The sequence below is a fragment of the Brachyistius frenatus genome, unplaced genomic scaffold (genome assembly GCF_029030835.1).
Source record: "Brachyistius frenatus isolate BFR_SWC_R1_liver_20210118 unplaced genomic scaffold, ASM2903083v1 Contig_18, whole genome shotgun sequence".
In the NCBI taxonomy this organism is placed as follows: Eukaryota; Metazoa; Chordata; class Actinopteri; family Embiotocidae; genus Brachyistius; species Brachyistius frenatus.
The window spans coordinates 5,011,687-5,029,013 of NW_027210617.1; the positions used below are offsets into that span (position 1 = coordinate 5,011,687).

Below are 17,327 nucleotides of genomic sequence, written 5' to 3' on the forward strand. Positions count from 1 at the left end.
AGCCCAGTATCAGCCCAAAGACCTGATAACTCTTGACTGAAAACGCTTTCAGGAAAGTTACACGTGCGCTACTTATTCTGCAAGAGTGAGCATACTGAAAGGAAATGTAAAACAAGATTATTTGGAATATAATTTATTGGCATTTTAATTTTAATTACACAATGTAACAAAATTTAGAAAGTCTAAAGCATACCAATACAATTAGTTTTTTTGTTTTTTGGGAGGGGTTGAGAGGGGGGTTGTAAAACTATTTACAAAATGTATTTTCACATTTGATAGAAACTGTACAGTCATCTGTCCACAGGGGGGTCAGGAGGGACACAGGGGATCAGAAAGCAGTGAAGATAAGTGGGGTGAAAGGCCACCAGAGTGAGACTGAACTAGGAGGTTGTTTGCAATATCAGTGAAGATAACATGCAGGTCACAACATCTTCTCTTCATACATTGTGTTCCATAGATGGTTCCCCAGTGCAAAGAAATGAACAAACCAACCAACCAACCACATGTGGGACCCCAGCTGTGGAAATCATTGACCACATCGCTCTCCCATGTTTCACATATAACACTAAAAAAAGGAAAAGGAACAGCCAAAATTATCTTTGGAATCCGTCGTAATTCTAACAGGTTCACTGGGTCATATGTCTTGGGCGTGTCCTTCCAGAGTTCCTAGGCCTTCTTCATCTTGCCCATGTTAGCGTTGCCGTTCTCGTGGTGGGCGGAGCCATTGCTGGCGCTGTTGGTGGCTCCGTGGTTGATGCCGATGCCGTTCTCGAGGGTTTTGCCGTTCGTGTGCGCAGATGTGCCGTTCTGACACTGCTTCACGTCCTGTTTCGGCAACCGCTTACCCTTCACGTAAGCCTGGACCCAGAAGTTGGAGAAGAGCACGAAAAAGAAGGTTCCGTACATCCAGATGAGGTGGAGGATCACGGGGAACTGGTAGTCGCAGCTGCTCATGAAGTAATACTGGGTAGCGTGGAGAGATACCAGGACGAACTGAGTCTGTTGGGGGAGAAATCAGGAGGAGTCAGCCGAGCACATATTGATAATAAACGTAGAGGGAATTGTCTTGGTACCTTAAGAGCAGATTTAATTTGGCAAAACCAGAGTAGTCTATAACAATGACTGAAGCTCTAACTAAATTGCTTTCAAGCTTCATCATGCTGTCCTGGAGCTGATGGCTCAGGTTGTAAATAGAGTATAGGGTACACGTACCAGCTGAATGGCAGTCATGTATTTCTTCCACCACAAATACTTCTGGAAGCGTGGTCCAGCAGCAGCAAGACCGTAGTAGAAATACATGACAACGTGGACGCAGGAATTCACCATCGCATGGAAAGATCCCATTCCACCTGAAGTAACAATCACAGACATCTTTAGACCATCTACTGTAGCCCAAAATAACCTCTGACCTTGTACCAAAACAGTAAAATGTGAAGGTCATAAACATTTTACACATAGACTCTTAGTGATTCGTGTTCTTCTGACTAAAGAGGATTCAGTACTTTACAGACAGCCTGCATGAAGTCTCTTGAAAGGACTCTTTAAGGAGACCAAAGTAGCAACCATGTGAAGGACATTGTAACTGATTGTACATGTCAAAATGTACGAGGTTGGTATGCAGGGTAAAGCAACAACGCTACAACCCCGTCTGCTTTCATCCCTCCATTAATCACTTTCAAACCTTCGATATCTCAAGATTTCGTTAATGAGTACTCACCGGGAGCATAGCATATTCCCCACCACCAGGTCCAGGGCATGAGGGAGTGGTGGAAGATGTGTAGGAAGGTAATCTGGCCCTGCTTTTTCCTCAACACGAAGAAGACCTAACACAAAGAGGTTAAAGAGTTCAATTCAAGCGATATTGACCAAGATTTAACATTTTTAGAGGGAACAACATGTGCACCACAGACTGAAGGTGAAATGGACCGGACTTACTGTGTCCATCAGCTCGATGATCTTGGAGAACCAGAAGAGCCAAGCCACTCGGACCATCTGATGAAGAGAACAGACTTCAGTTAACAGGAAATGTGCAAATAAGTGCACTAATAGCCATTTCATTTGATACTTGTTGCTGAGGAGTTAAAGGGACGTACTCTGAGTGCTTGAGGACTATTCGAGGTATCGATTGGGTCACATCTCCAGGTATACGTTGTGGCCCATCCGGACATCATGAACTGAAAATCACAAGAAAATGACATTCCCCTTGAGGTCAAAACACTATATTCGACGCAGTATGTATGTCAATTTATTTGACATATTGTGTGCTGGTGACTTTCAGATTCTTACCTCATACACGATGAATATCGACAGTGCCACTAGCATGAAGTTGTAGACTATCATGGTTTCCTTGAGCTGGAAGGGCTTGCGATTGGCCATGATGCGAGGTCCAAGGTACAGTACAAAGAACAGATAGCACAGCAGTGTTGCAGTCATGGGAATAGGATTCTGCATCAGCGGATAATCCTTCAGCCGTGGATCTGGAGGGAAATGAATGTATGAAACATTTAACAAACAAGGACAAACGTGGAAAATGATCTTTTGTATTTTGTCGGGTACAACACTTACCAAATCCTGCCAAGAGGTAGTCATAGATATCCATGGCGTGTGAGCCAAACTCCTGAATCGCCCGAAGCATATTGGCTGTCTTCTATCGTTATGACCCAATTATCTGCAAAAAAACAAAAAACAAGCTCATTGTTAGTTTTATCTCTTCAAAGCCTAACTGTAAGAATCCAACCACCTGTCCGTGACAGTAACTGAAAGGCTGAGATATCACAACTCGGGAAACAATAGTTTGACCGATGCTGTAAATCAAAAAAACAAAATGCACTTATTGGACATGCTTGTTAAGTTAAGTTGTTTGTCTCCTTCCCCATCTGTTCTGATTCTCTGTGGAAAGGTATTACTGTTTGACATAATAGACTCGCAGTTTATTTTTTTTCCTAGAATGTAAAAACAAGATTAGGCCGAAAGCTAATATATAGCTGAATGGTGTAGGAAACACTGGAGGAATTGTAATTTGAAACAAGGGCTTTTACTTTGAAACGGTTCCTGGAAGTCATAGTATTTCTCTGCCCGATAGTATGACCGCAGGGTTGGTTAGGGGGGGGATGGGATGCAATATAGTCATGCAATATTTTGCATGGCTATATTGTACTGACGTCAAATATTGATATTTGATTATATAAATAGATATATTTTGCATGCTCCTGGTTTTTATGACCGTAGTTGGTCAGTCTGATTGTCAATCCCATTTTGCTGCAATAAAAATGACGATGAAGATGAAATTAGATAGACTGAAAACTGTACCGTTTTCCTGCAGGGACGTCATTTGCAGTTGAAAAAAGGTAATAAATCGCAATACATGTTAACTCGGCATGTCAGAAAATGTTTCTACTCGTAATAATATTGTAACCCGACTGATAATATCGAATTGTGGGGCCTCTGGTGATTTCACCTGTAACACATGTCCTTGTAGTAACAAAACTAAAAATCTCTTTTCTTTAATTTGATGCTCGTGCCTCATTGATTATCATCCATGTTAAATAAAAGCCTTCAAGGAGCAACATTTTGTGATTTTAAAAAAAAAAAAAAAAAAAAATTTCCCTGACGCAGCGGGGCTGAAATGCAGTCATTTAGGACAGAGCAGCTCGTCCCTCACCAAACAAACACTCCCATCAAAAATTCCAGGATGCTTCGCTCCAGCACAACCCACTCATCAGCCATGGCCTGATAGCAGAGAGGAGGTGGGAGGGCATCCCTCATCCCACAGTGAGGCCGACTGTTTGTGTGTAGAAGTCACGCCAGATGTGGAGACACAATAACAGCTTTCCTCAAATAAACCTAACTGGGAGGAGAAGAAAAAAAAAGTCTCTTATCACTGAAATAAAAAGCACAATGAGTGTTCCTTCTTGTTATGTGGCAGCCTTATTTATTGGAAGACAGCCACTAAAAACTGAATGGATCAGTTCAACTACGAAGGCGGTGAGAAGTATTTCACCAATAGAAAGCACCATGGCATGCAGCCGGCACACAGGACTGCCGCAACATTTTTCATATCTGGGTATTTTTCTCTTGACAAAGGCTTATCATATCGAGAACAAACTGCCAAGCGTATTCACAAAGTGGAGGACATGCAGGGCGCGGTTCTGCTCTCACCACACTGGACCCGGAGGGAGCCTTTGTTTGATGTACAATCTACAATGGAGTTTTCCCTGACCAAAGACTAAAGCACAGCCCTCCTTAATCCAATACTATTAAACCGTAATAAATTTCAGCCTGTGGAGGAAAGGTCAGAGAGCTAAGCTAACGCAGGTGCTGCGAAGGAATATGGCAAGAAAGGGATACAGTAGAAAAAATGTTTAGTCCAGACTGCAGCTCTGCGTTTGGTCTGAATTTGAAAACATGGTACAGAATATCAAAACATGAACATGAAAAGAAAATGTTGGAAATCAGGTGTAGGACATTTTGTTCAAGGGTATTAAACTCATTCAATAATTCAAGATCAATACATTTCAAAACATTATACATTTACACTAAACGTAAAATGTAGAAAATGACAGCGTCGTAGCCGTTTTAAATCAATCATTTCCAAACGTCCCCTTGATTTTCACCCAACTTTAATATTTTATGGATTAACTGTGTCAAAGTTGAGACTGATTGTGAACAATGCAGGCCTGCAGTGGAAACAGATTACATCTCACTGACTGTACATTCCTCTTCCTTTCGTAGATACCCCATGGAGTCTGTTCTCAGGAGTTTTCAGTTGTTAATCGCGAGGCTTTGTCAACTCCTTTCTTGTTATTTTCTTGTTAAACTGCCAGGTGACCGAGTCCGACCCTCCGGACCAATTCGTGAAAGCCGCTCTGTACTAACTCGACTTCCTTCCATGGGCATGATGAAACAAGTGTTGTCTACATGCGGGCCTCAGTGTTGTCACCAAAAAGTGCAAAACTCTGGTGTTGTACACAGATCAGGAATGCATGGCATTTCAGAAAACTCTTACACAAAAAGCTGTGGTTGTTTCTGAATCCACGATGAGACCTTTGGTCAGGAACCTCACATTTCAACAAGAGTACCATCATGTCTGTTGTGCCTGTTGATTCTGTCTTGTTCTGAGGAAAAATGCTGAACAGTTAATTGATCAGATCATGATCTGGTGGGGTTCATAAATATCTCAGTTATTGCAACAGAGTTAACAGGAATCGTGTACCGGCAGTTTGACCAATGCGCACTGCTTACATTTTAGTTCAGACTTTTTCGGTAGAGATTTAAAGCCAATATTTCGTCTTTATGACCCAATTACACTGATTATATTTTGATAGGCGAGTTTAGGTTTTTTATTCATGAGAAAACAGAAGTCTGTTGGGATCAAATCAAACTTTTGTAGGTTTATTTCAAATCATGTTGCAGACACTGCAAGAATGCACAAGTTCATAACTGAGAGATCTTACAGTCAAACATGTAGGATTTAGTTTTGGGATTTCTAAATCTCTCAGTTGTTATGTATGAACATGCACCATGTGACTCTCTCTTTTAGAGTTTTTTTTACAAAATTTTATTAATACAAATACTGACGAATGAAAACACCGATTGTGCAAGTCAGGGGGAAGAGTCTTGTGATTATGACAACACTAGCAAGAAAAGGGAAATGATATTTCTGCATCCTGAGACCCAGTTGAAGATAGAAGTTCAAAGAAAATGAGACCCCTTCCATCCCAGCTCAGTGAAACCAGAAAAGCTCCCATTGACTGGCAAAGACCATTTAACAAGACAGTTCCTGCACCACACCGCTCTGGCACTTTTGTACCACTTTCTCGATTGCTTCCTCAATTAATTGACTAATGTTTAGTGTTTAAAATTTCATAAAATGGTGAAAAATGTTGATAATCTCTTCCCAAAGCGCAACCTAAGATGTCTCATTTTGTCCCAATCAACAGCCCACAACCAAAAGATGTTCAGTTTATTATCATGGAGGATTAAAGAATATCAGGAAATATTCATCTGATAGTGAAATCAAGAATTTATTAATTAAAAAAAAAAAAAAAAGACAATTCATCAATCTTCATAAGTTGTTTATCAATTTTTTTGTATCATTGCAGCTCTGATCAACTCATCAATGAACCTGCACATAATGACACAACCAAACTGCTTCTAATCTCCAATTAAATGCGTTTGATGCTGAAAGGCATTAACTCTGTGTACGGTAAACTGATGCCTAGCGCCATTTGTCACAACAGCAACACGAGAAGTCATTTCGCAGGAGGACAGGAACTTCCCCATAGCCGTGACAGGGGTCCAAAAAGTATTCCTTAAACTACACTAGTTCATTCCTTTCACCAAACTAAATGAAAGTTGTGCTCAAGTCACACAAAAACAGAGTTACTCTGTTACTCTGCATGCCCCACCACAACCACCCATTCATTATTAGGCAACCTTGACAACAAAGCGTCTGGATTACATCTAGCGGGGAGAGATACAGTGGGAAGGGAAGGGAAGAGAGAGAGAGAGAGAGGGGGGGGTATTTCCTTAGAGAGCCATGTCAATGAATCATAGGAATGGAAAAAGAGAGCTCACACTCAGGAGTTAAGAGTTAATGATGAACAAATTGGGAGCAGAGATGAAAGGGGGAGGGTGGTGGTGGTGGTGGTGGTGGGGAGGGGTAGAAGGTAGCTGACAGGAACCCGTTTGTTAAACACACAGTGACTAATCTGCTATAAAAAAAAAAATAAAAAAAAAAAAAAAAAAAAAGGAAAAAGACACTTTATACCAGAGCCTGTGATCCTCGAACACCACACAGAAACCGTCCCAGTGGAAAGAAGTCGAAACCAAACCCCAGCCGCTCAACATGTGGGCAGACCGCACACAAGTTAGTTCACCGATGTGACATGGAGCAACTTACCTCCTTAAGACATGAATTTCCCCCTTAAATCATCAAAAGCCAGAAGTGGATTCCTCTTTCACAGCACAGCAAAGCCTCGGGAAACTGTAAGGGCGAGCAGCAGCAGCAAAGAGAGAGAACAGCAGAGAGAGAGAGAGAGAGAAAGGGAAGAGAGAGAGAGAGACAGAGATAGAGAGAGAGAGAGACAGAGAGAGAGAGAGAGAGAGAGAGAGAGAGAGAGAATGAGAAAGTAAACTGACAAAGTGTGACTGGTACAGCAGTCTTCCAGATCCCCACCCTCCCTGACTCACACAGTGGATGAATAACTAGCTCACAGAAAGAGAGGGAGGGAAAAAGGCTGAGGGAGGGAGCGAGGGGCAAAATAAAAAATAAAAAGAGAGAGAGAGAGAGAGAGAGAGAGAGAGAGAGAGAGAGAGAGAGAGAGAGAGAGAGAGAGAGAGAGAGAGAGAGACAAAAAAAACAAAAATGTATTCAAACCCACACTACAAAACACCTGAAGTAAAATGTGACTGGCTACTTTGGGACCTTGACTTGTAGGAGCTGCGGACCCCCTCTCTTCTGCTCTCTGTGGTCACACCCTCCACTCACTGAAACACACAAGTCTGGAGTCGCCCTGGAAGTTTTCCTGCCAGGGGTGGGCTGATAATATTATTCACAGGGAGCGGACGAGAAATCAGTGGCGACTCTGTTATCATGAAGGGAGCCATTGTTACGACTTTTACTGCAACTCTACCCGGCCGACACCCTTAACCCCCCCCACCCTCCACCCCTTCCCTCCCCCCACCCGGTATTGCGGGACAATCGATGTCAGGGCTTAAACACATCAGTGAAGACGAGCAGAAAATGCAAGACATTTGTTCAGACCTACGTGGGCTGCCTTTCCCTTTGGGGGCTAAAAAAAAAAAAAAAAAAAAAAAAAAAAAATTGCAAATACAATCCTTTATTTGATTTGATTTATTTTTGTAAATGGGCCTGTGATGCCTACACGACTGTAAAGAATTTCCAATTTAAATGATACTTTCTCGATTCATCCACTGACAATCTAAGCATACATGTTCAGTGTTTAAACTACAACCCGTGATAACCTCTAACCTCTTTGTAGAAACAAAGCAACAACAACAACAACAAAAAAGACGCTGTGAGGCACCATAAACAGTCATAAAGCTGTGGTGTTTGCTCAGGGTTGGATAGTGGGAGCCAATGGCAGACAAAACCGATTGCGGCATGACGCATAAAGATAATGCTTAAAATTCTTCTGCGCGTGTTGTGTAAGACTTTGCGCTTCCCGATAGGAAATCTCTCACTCTGATCTCGCTGCCACACCCAGCCGTGCCAAAGGAGAAACTGAACATTATAACAATACTAATAGTTCGAGTTACAGGTTCTGCTTATTCTGTATTTGCAACAGTGACAAGACCACCGATGGGGCAATAGGGGCAGTTTCAAATTTCTTCAAATTTGTATTTCTAGTTCGTTATGTGTGCAGGTAAAAAACTACACACAGTGGTTTACACATTTGGTTCGCAAGATTAAATTACACTGCTCAAAAAAACATAAAGGGAACACTTCAACAACACAATGTAACTCCGAGTCAATCACACTTCTGGGAAATCAACCTGTCCAGTTAGGAAGCAACACTGATTGGGAATCAATTTCACCTGCTGTTGTGCAAATGGAACAGACAACAGGTGGAAATGAGGCAATTATCAAGACAACCCCTATAAAGGAACGGTTCTGCAGGTGGTGACCACAGACCATTTCTCTGTCCTCGTCCTTTCTGGCTGATTTCTTGGTCACGTTTGCATTTTGCCAGTGCCCTCACCACTAGAGGTAGCATGAGGCGGTGTCTACAGAAGTTGCTCAGGTAGCGCAGCTCATCCAGGATGGCACATCAATGCACGCTGTGGCAAGAAGGTTTGCTGTGTCTGTCAGCACAGTGTCAAGAGCACGGAGGAGATACCGGGAGACAGGCCGGTCCACCAGGAGACGTGGAGGGGGCCGTAGGAGGACAACAACCCAGCAGCGGGACCGCTATCTGCTCCTTTGTGCGAGGAGGAACAGGAGGAGCACTGCCAGAGCCCTACAAAATGACCTCCAGCAGGCCACTAATGTGCATGTTTCTGCTCAAACTGTCAGAAACAGACTCCATGAGGATGGTACGAGGACCCGACGTCCACAAGCGGGGCCTGTGCTTACAGCCCAACACTGTGCAGGGCGATCGGCATTTGCCGGAGAACACCAAGATTGGCAGCTTCTCCATCGGCGCCCTGCGCTCTTCACGGATGAGAGCAGGTTCACACTGAGCACATGTGACAGACGTGACAGAGTCCGGAGACGCCGTGGAGAACGTTCTGCTGCCTGCAACATCCTCCAGCAGGACCGGTTTGGCGGTGGGTCAGCGATGGTCTGGGGAGGCATTTCTTTGGAGGGCCGCACAGCCCTCCGTGTGCTAGCCAGAGGTACCGGGATGAGATCCTCAGACCCATTGGAAGACCATATGCTGGTGCAGTGGGCCCTGGGTTCCTTCTGATGCATGACAATGCTCGGCCTCATGTGGCTGGAGTGTGTCAGCAGTTCCTGCATGATGAAGGCATCGATGCTACGGACCGGCCCGCCCGTTCCCCAGACCTGAATCCAATCCAGCACATCTCGGACATCGTGTCTCGTCCCGTCCACCGACGCCACGTCGCACCACAGACTGTCCAGGATTTGACTGATGCTTTGATCCAGTTCTGGGAGGAGATCCCTCAGGAGAACATCCGTGGTCTCATCAGGATCACGCCCAGGCGTTGTAGGGAGCGCATACAGGCACGTGGAGGCCACACACACACTACTGAGCCTCATTTTGACTTGTCTTGAGGAATTTCCACAGAAGTTGGATCAGCCTGTGATCTGATTTTTCCACTTTTATTTTGAGTATGATTCTGAATCCAGACCTCCATGGGATAATGATTTTGATTTCCATTGATCATTCTTATGTTATTTTGTTCTCAACACATTCCACTATGTAATGAATGAAGATTTTCAACTGGAATATTTCATTCATTGAGATCTAGGATGTGTTGTTTAAGTGTTCCCTTTATTTTTTTTGGAGCAGTGCATATTTTTACACGCATTATTCACATTTGGTGACCAATACAGAAGTCAAAAAAAAAAAAAGAGTTGTGCAACGTAAAATCCATGCAACAACAGGAGCCCTAACAAGCGTCTACAATACCAAATACCAAAACACACCTGACAACAATATAGATCATCTGCAGCTACAGTCGCTGACAGAGCCATTTCAAACGGATCGCCAGTCTATCACAGGGCCAACACATAGAGACAGACAAACAAAGCTCATTCACACCTAAGGGCAATTTGTAGATTCACCAATTAACCTGAGGTGCATGTTTTTGGGACGGTGTGAGGAAGGCGGAGTACCCGGTGAACGGACAGGGAGAACGTGCAAACTCAACACTGCACCACCCACAAATATGATCCATCAAATCCAAATAAACTACAAGTAGTTGTTCAAGAGCGAGTAAAAGAAATGTCTTGATACAAGCCTGAATTTGAATCATACAGTGTGAATCGTTAAAAAAAAAAAAAATAATTGGATTTAGCTCATGCTTTAATTGCCCAGCATAATATAAACCCAGTGTAAATCTTGCAAATGAAAAAAAATAAAAGCACATTGATATTCTTCAGCAGGGAAGGTTAGTCAGATACCAGACACCCGTGTTGTGGATGTTGTTTCCAGGGCACAATGCCAAATAAAATACATCTCTCCATTTTAGAGCTAATTGACCACACATCCTCACCTTCATCTTTAAACAGGTCCATGATATCCTTATTCAGTAGAGGTAAAGTGATTTTAAGTTGGTTTGACATAGAACCAACTTATAATTACCAATATCAATTCAAAATGATTGATAAAATTAGAACTGTACAATCTTGAAAAATCGTGAATTTACTGGGAAGTGTAAATGCGGCAAATGTATTTACGTGTACGTGCAGTAAATGCGTTATAGCAGTAATGACAATAACACACATTCCAGTCAAGCCTCCGGGGTGATTAACTAGGATGATTAACTCAAGAGAAAACAAAGGCACTAGTAGTACGCTCATCCTGCCCTGAGATAAGATGGATATAAGACGAGCTGCATTTCATTGCACATCGGTTACAAATCTCAGCCCAACTCGCTGAGCTGCTTCATCATCCAAAGACACTTTATTAAGAAGAAGAAAAAAAAATCATAATAATATGGCCAGCTAATGCACAGGTATGCTGTGTGACATATTTCTCAAAACAGGAAAAGTCATGGAAGGACTTCTTCAGCTACTAATGCGCAGTAAAAGGAGAGTCAAGTTATACATTTATTTTTAAATCGCATCAAGGGAATCAAGTACAAATTATCCTGAACAGTGGCGGTTCGGAGGGGGGACGGGGGACGGGGGGACGGGGGGCTAGTGGTCATCGCCAGCCTTATAACAAGCTCGACTTATAGAAAAGACACGACACGGTATAAACCCAGCATCTGTCCTGCCGCCTCGTCCTCCGCTGCTCAAATGAAAATGCATGGGCCAGCGACATAATAGAAGTTGCATGGTCAAATTGAGTTCACTCTGACCGTTATCCGTTGTCTCAGGATCCGCACCAGTTTTGTGAACTAATCGCAGTAGCGACGGCACGTAACCCTCAGAGGTTTGAATGCACAAGCTTGCACTGTAGATTTTTGGCTTAATGTAAACGAATTCATGAAACTTAATAAGAAGAGAGTTAATGCTTCCATTAAACAAAAAAAACGTGTTAGAAAACAAACTTTAACAACCTTAACGACTTAAGTCGTAGTAATGGTTACCCCCCCCCCCCCTCCATCTCTTCCAGCACAGGAATGTAGCTGGATTTGCCTCAGGACCGACATGTCTACACCACCTTTCCTTCATTGTGTGTGGGTGTGTGAAGCAGTATCAACCCTACCTGCAACTATTCAGACAGGGCTGAGCCATCAACACTGGTCTCATTTTCTTCACGCCCCTTCCTCCCTCCCTCCTTCCTTCCTTCCTTCCTTCCTCCCTTCCTCCCTCCGTCCGCAGGTCTCACCCACCTACGACTCCGATTTCTGGAACTTTCCACAGACAACAATGGCGCATTGCGTCCTTCCGAACGCGCTCCAGTTCATGCAGATTGTAGAGAAACAAATGCAGCTCAACAGGTGCAGGAAGAATAACAAAGTACATTTGCATGGTGGTATCCATATCACAGCATATGATTATGCTTTGTGAGTTTAGACCACGCATAAATGCAATTAATAACCCGATAGTAAAAGCTGGGTGTTTTCCTGGTCTGCCCATCGTGTCTCCATCAATAATGATTATAATATGTAACCAGAGAACCAGGAATGTAAACTTAAGTGTGAGCACACCGTAATATCAACAATAATCCCACACTGAACAGGAAACAGTGTGCACACACCTATGACACTTGAAACCCAACCTGCAAAAATAAGATCCAAGCGATGAACCTGCAGTGCATTGAGATGCAATACCCAAGACTGCACAAATCTGTCAATCAAAGAGAGATTTTCCGCTGAACCCGAGGGACTTTTCCAAAAAACAAGCCACCACTTGAAACTTATAACCGCCTCCCCTTACAACAACCAACTGATGTTCGAATGTAAACACTGCTGTACAATTAGCACCTGAACTGACACGAGGTCGCGCCGGGAAGCAACTGATTTTAAGGTTAGAGTAGTGAACACTCGGAGGAAATGTAAGTCAGCGTGCAGTTATTGGTTTTCTGTCTGTGCAACAACACAATCAAGTCCTCTTCCCATTTAACGCTTAAAACTGTTGTTAATATGAAGTCATTTTCCTGATATCGTTTAGATCACAGCTAGTGAGAAGCCAGTTAAAACGGACTTCTATTCTGGTCCACGTTTAGTTGCAGCATTTATTATTTATTTTTTTTAATCTGACCTTTGGCCTTATTTGCTATAACTTGATGCCACTTTACTTGGCAAGCAAGTCACAATACACAACCAGTGCAGAGACAGAAAAGAGTAAATCCTCAAGGCCAGGACTTACTCTGTCATTCTACGTTCATACCACGTTACAGCTATATTATGTCACCGTATAGATTGAAACGGTGCATTTTTTTTTATCCACCATCTAAAACTCCTCTTAATATCTTCTGGTTATCGTCTCATGAGCCGTTTGAGCCGTTGTACATTCAAGTCTGTACGCAGCCCGCCCTTGTGCAATTACTGCCTTGAACTAGCTCATACAGGCACTGAGAAGCAGCTTCTATGAGTAAAGCACACGTTTTAGTGCTTCAGCAATTCAGGCGAGTTCAAACGTACACATGCTGCAATTATGGCCACGCCTTAAACAAAACACCTGACAGCTGGGATGTTTTCAAAGCAGACAAACTGCAGGCTAGCGCTATTGGACAACTTTGCCCTTCTTCCCCGCTGATGAACTTTGCCGTCAGTAAATGACGTTCACAGCATTTGCACAAATTAAATGCTGAATGTCAGGCTTCTCCTCCCACATGAAGAAATAATTCGAATTCAAGCGGTTCCTTAAATATTAGCTCTGTTAGCACTTTGTTCAAAGGACAGCTGGAATCAAATGTTGCTTCAGACGGTTTGGACAGTGTTCTCCAACGGCCATATGGAGTATTTAGCAGGAAAACAATGTTGTCCGAGTCACTTTTAAGACATTTCAGTCCATTAACGTGGGGTAAATATTTGTGTAAATATTGACTTCAGAAACACTCCTGTTTTTTTTTTTCTCCTTTCTGGCACAAAGGTAACTCACAACAGTCAGATCCATAATAAAAGAGCAACCGTTTTACAGCTTGCCAGAGGCTGTCATCGCGACACTCATCTCCATCTAGTTCAAACACTGCGGGGAGCACTGTCACTGCAGGATCATAAAATGTCACAGCTATCGCTTCGCGCTTCAGTGAACTAAATCACAGAGTAAGAAACATTGTTTTGACAAGGATCCCTCAAACAGACTGCCGGGAAATATGCGGGGAAGGGAAAATGAGCGACTAACATTTTCCTCTGCCTTGCAAAGCACTTCACTGCTCCAGTGACGAATGGGAAGAGACTGTGGTGAACTGTGTGAAGTACGACTGCAGCATAAACTCCCCCAGCTCAGCCTCGGAGAAACTTCTTGAGAAAAAAAAACAGGTTTAAAAAGAGCCTATTTCATCTGTACAGTTTTAATCTGGCTCTGCCCTCGCCTTACATGCGAGCGCTTCACGGAGGGTATTCACACTTGCAAGCTGATGGGAGCAAAAACAGTCCGACACTGAAGTGTTAACAGTCACAATGCGGCCGCTGTGTTTACATTGCTATCAGAGATTCAGCTGGGCTGGTTGACCTTAAGGCCTCCTTGTCTATTTTGCAATTGTTAGTAAGGGCTAATGTTTACTCTGTCAACATTCAGTTTGTGATCCCAGAACTTCCTTAAGGGACAATTATCTGGAAACAAAAGCATCAAAGAGGGACAGCTGGGGGACATCGGACGGGAAGGTTTGACACCTAGAAATGTCCGAGGGTCTCTGCTGGAGCATCGTGAGCATTTTCACTTTTGATGCAAATATTGAGAGTTAATTCAATGTCTCGGCAACTTCAAAAAGACGCATTGGATGAAATATTAGTTTATGCAACAATTATTTTTCACGAGAGGGCAGAGAGGAAGCTGAAGCCGCACTTCTCAGTCCAACTCTGGCTTACAAGTTATCCATTTCAACATTTTGACCAACAGGTCACTTTCACTTTTGATCAACTCGTCTGAAACCACATTTGCCACTGCCCATTTGCCGTTCACCTTTGCAGACGCACGTCGGCGTCCTCTTTATCGCTTTGATGCGTGACAGCTACAAACAGCAGGGAGATGACAGTCAACATGACCCGGTGTTCGCAGGGAACCCGCCTGTCAATGAGCTCTCTGTCCGCTGCACAGGCGCACATGCGATTCCGTCCACAGCCCGAACAATTGGCCCGAAGAATAAGCTGATTGGAAAGCAAATAAACACTGCGAGCACACGTTTTCCGGGGGGTGGGAGGGAAATGCACTTTTTCTTCTTTTTTTTTTTTTTTTTTTAGCACAACACCGGACGTGAGGTCAGGGGTGACGACTTAACTTTAATGCGATTTCAAATCCAAAAATGAAAGCCAAAAATGAAGTGTTTTAGAATACGCCTAATATGTTCTAGTCGTAAAAACAATCAAACTAATTTGGACAACTAAATTAATAACTTCAATAAAGATTGGCTTAAATTGTCAGCGCGCGCGCCCTGCTCCCCGTTACATACACCTGAAAGTAACCCAAAGCTCATTGAGTGAACCATTTAGCCAGTTGTTGAACTATACGAAAACGATGTCAGGAGCTACTCACTTGTGATGTAATAAACCTGAGGAGTCTGTCGAAAGATGGTTGATAACGTGAGCCGACGTGTGTCTATGTGAAGTTAGCTCGGCTTCCTCTTCCTCTTCCTCTCCGCTTCAATCTTCCTCCTGACCCAACCCTTTGATGAAGCTAGAAGAAGGTGGAGTCATCTCTACTCCGCTGAGAGTCGGTCGCTTACTATGGACGTAATCAACACACTACAGTCTGCGATGTCAATCGTCAACCATTCAAAATCAACGAGTGCTTTATGATTGGGTCAGATTTGCTCTTAGTTTCTGTTTCTCCGCAGTTTAGAGATAGTTTTTATTTAAATTTATTTGACGAGTTATAGAAGAAAAACATTAAATCTCAACTACAAATAGTCAAAAACGACACACTGAACTAATCCTATTTTGTTCCTTGGTATAAAGACACTAAAGAGTCCGGGTAAGTTGGGGACATCTTATGTCAAATAACTGGGTATAACAAATAAATGATCGCAGTAAAAACAACCTCTATGCATAAATACTTGCAACAAAATAGTAGGTTACAAGCACACCGGAGTGACCCACCTCCTCCTTTTCTTGTTTGAACAGGTGCACTGTAAAGTTTTCTCATTCAGCAGAACTTGATGCTCGAGAAGATAAGGGTCTGCTTGTACAGGTCAAACCACAGTGACCACACGTCTTTCATACATACACCGTAAAACATTCCTCAGGTTTTGTATGTCTCAGTTTATACAACTGATTTTACATTTTAAATACAGTTGACTTAGTTACACACAATTACAGCCTTTCAAAGTGAGAGAAGTGGACAGACAACTTGTGGGTGTGGCTGTGCTCATGGTGTAATAATATTAGAGAGAGAATCTTTACTTAGCCTGCAGCAAAGTTGTAACACAATGTGTTGAACAGCTGTCAGCTCATGTCATCATTAATCCATCTCTAAAGAAGCAAACTGACTACTTGCGCTGCTTCAACTACAGGGTCCTCCTAGGGCCTCAAATTTTACTTTTAAACCAGATCGGACAACTTCTCCCAAACCAATTAGTAACCTCTGACTAGTTTAGTTACATGTTAGAAACAGTTTTTTATCAAAGAATAAAGAAATACACAGTTAATGTCTTTATAGTAACTCAGAATATGGTTAAACTGACCATGAAAGATGACAAATTCTCTTGGATTAGTGTGTATGTAGTTGTGTATGTGTATATATATTGTAATTTCGCATATATTTAAAATAAGATTGTAGCACAGCAAAGGCCTGCTGCTTTCCTCATTTAGGAGGATACAATTTTCATCAAACCTATATGTGCTTCTGGTTTGGGAGCTTGGATCATCAGGTGGTGTGGTTTTAGTGAATAATGAGTGCCACGCTGAGTGATTTTTGAAATGTCAATAGCATAGTGAAACATCACACAGGAATATGGAGTAATCAATGAGTCATTTTTAGCTAAACTAAGGTAAATATTAGTTTTTTTTATAATTACTGTAATTAGTAAAACTGTGGATTTTATTTTTAGACCACAGATAAACATGAAAAATTGTAACTTGAGGCTTTTTGACTTAAAGTTATGAGTCGAATGAATGAACTCCTGGAATTCACCTAACTCATTCAAATATTTTTTTAGAAACACATTTAGAATATTAGCAGACTTCCCAGGATGCATTGTTCCAGAGCTGAAATGCTTCAGAGACTCCAGAGAGAGGAGAACAGACAAGATGGAAACTTGCTGTTTATCTTTAATATGCATAATACCAGTTATGCAGTAGTGTAATCTGACACTTTCACTCACCCTTTGCCATTGTTCTTTCTACATTATACAGTATACAAGTTTATGCCAAACTGAATAGCACTAAATGATATTTAATCAGCATTTGCACCAAAAACACTGCCAACACCAACATCTACTATCTTCAAATATTTCTTATAGTCTCACAATGTTATTGATTTTGATTTGTGCAAACATGTTCTGAATACATCAACATAATTTGTTGATCTGAAAAAGGGATATTTTCCTTACTGATAACAGCATAAT

The 17,327-nt window shown here is 42.4% G+C and overlaps 1 protein-coding gene across 7 annotated transcripts; it reads right to left on the reverse strand.

The window, feature by feature from the left end:
- Positions 1–117: 117 nt before the first annotated feature.
- Positions 118–15,407, reverse strand: elovl1b (ELOVL fatty acid elongase 1b). Of its 7 annotated transcripts, none has more exons than XM_069695043.1 (9): positions 15,299–15,405; positions 6,902–6,985; positions 2,566–2,668; positions 2,287–2,477; positions 2,094–2,174; positions 1,936–1,992; positions 1,718–1,823; positions 1,213–1,349; positions 118–999 (listed from the first exon to the last, which is right to left on the reverse strand). In XM_069695043.1, exons 3-9 carry the CDS (start codon positions 2,633–2,635, stop codon positions 667–669), a joined length of 975 nt encoding a protein of 324 aa, XP_069551144.1. In that variant the 5' UTR covers positions 2,636–2,668; positions 6,902–6,985; positions 15,299–15,405; the 3' UTR covers positions 118–666. The 7 variants fall into 7 exon arrangements, with proteins under 7 accessions (XP_069551144.1, XP_069551142.1, XP_069551141.1 ...); XM_069695041.1 differs by lacking the exon at positions 15,299–15,405 and adding an exon at positions 7,427–7,445; XM_069695040.1 differs by lacking the exon at positions 15,299–15,405 and adding an exon at positions 7,419–7,437.
- Positions 15,408–17,327: the final 1,920 nt, after the last annotated feature.

Bases quoted from the DNA above. Each gene is read 5' to 3' on its own strand.
- elovl1b (XM_069695045.1), bottom strand. From the start codon at position 2,635: ATGCTTCGGGCGATTCAGGAGTTTGGCTCACACGCCATGGATATCTAT. The intron at 1,350-1,717 runs GTGAGTACTCAT...TTGTTACTTCAG, and splicing joins GGGAATATGCTATGCTCCCG to GTGGAATGGGATCTTTCCAT. The intron at 1,000-1,212 runs GTACGTGTACCC...CTCCCCCAACAG, and splicing joins ACATGACTGCCATTCAGCTG to ACTCAGTTCGTCCTGGTATC.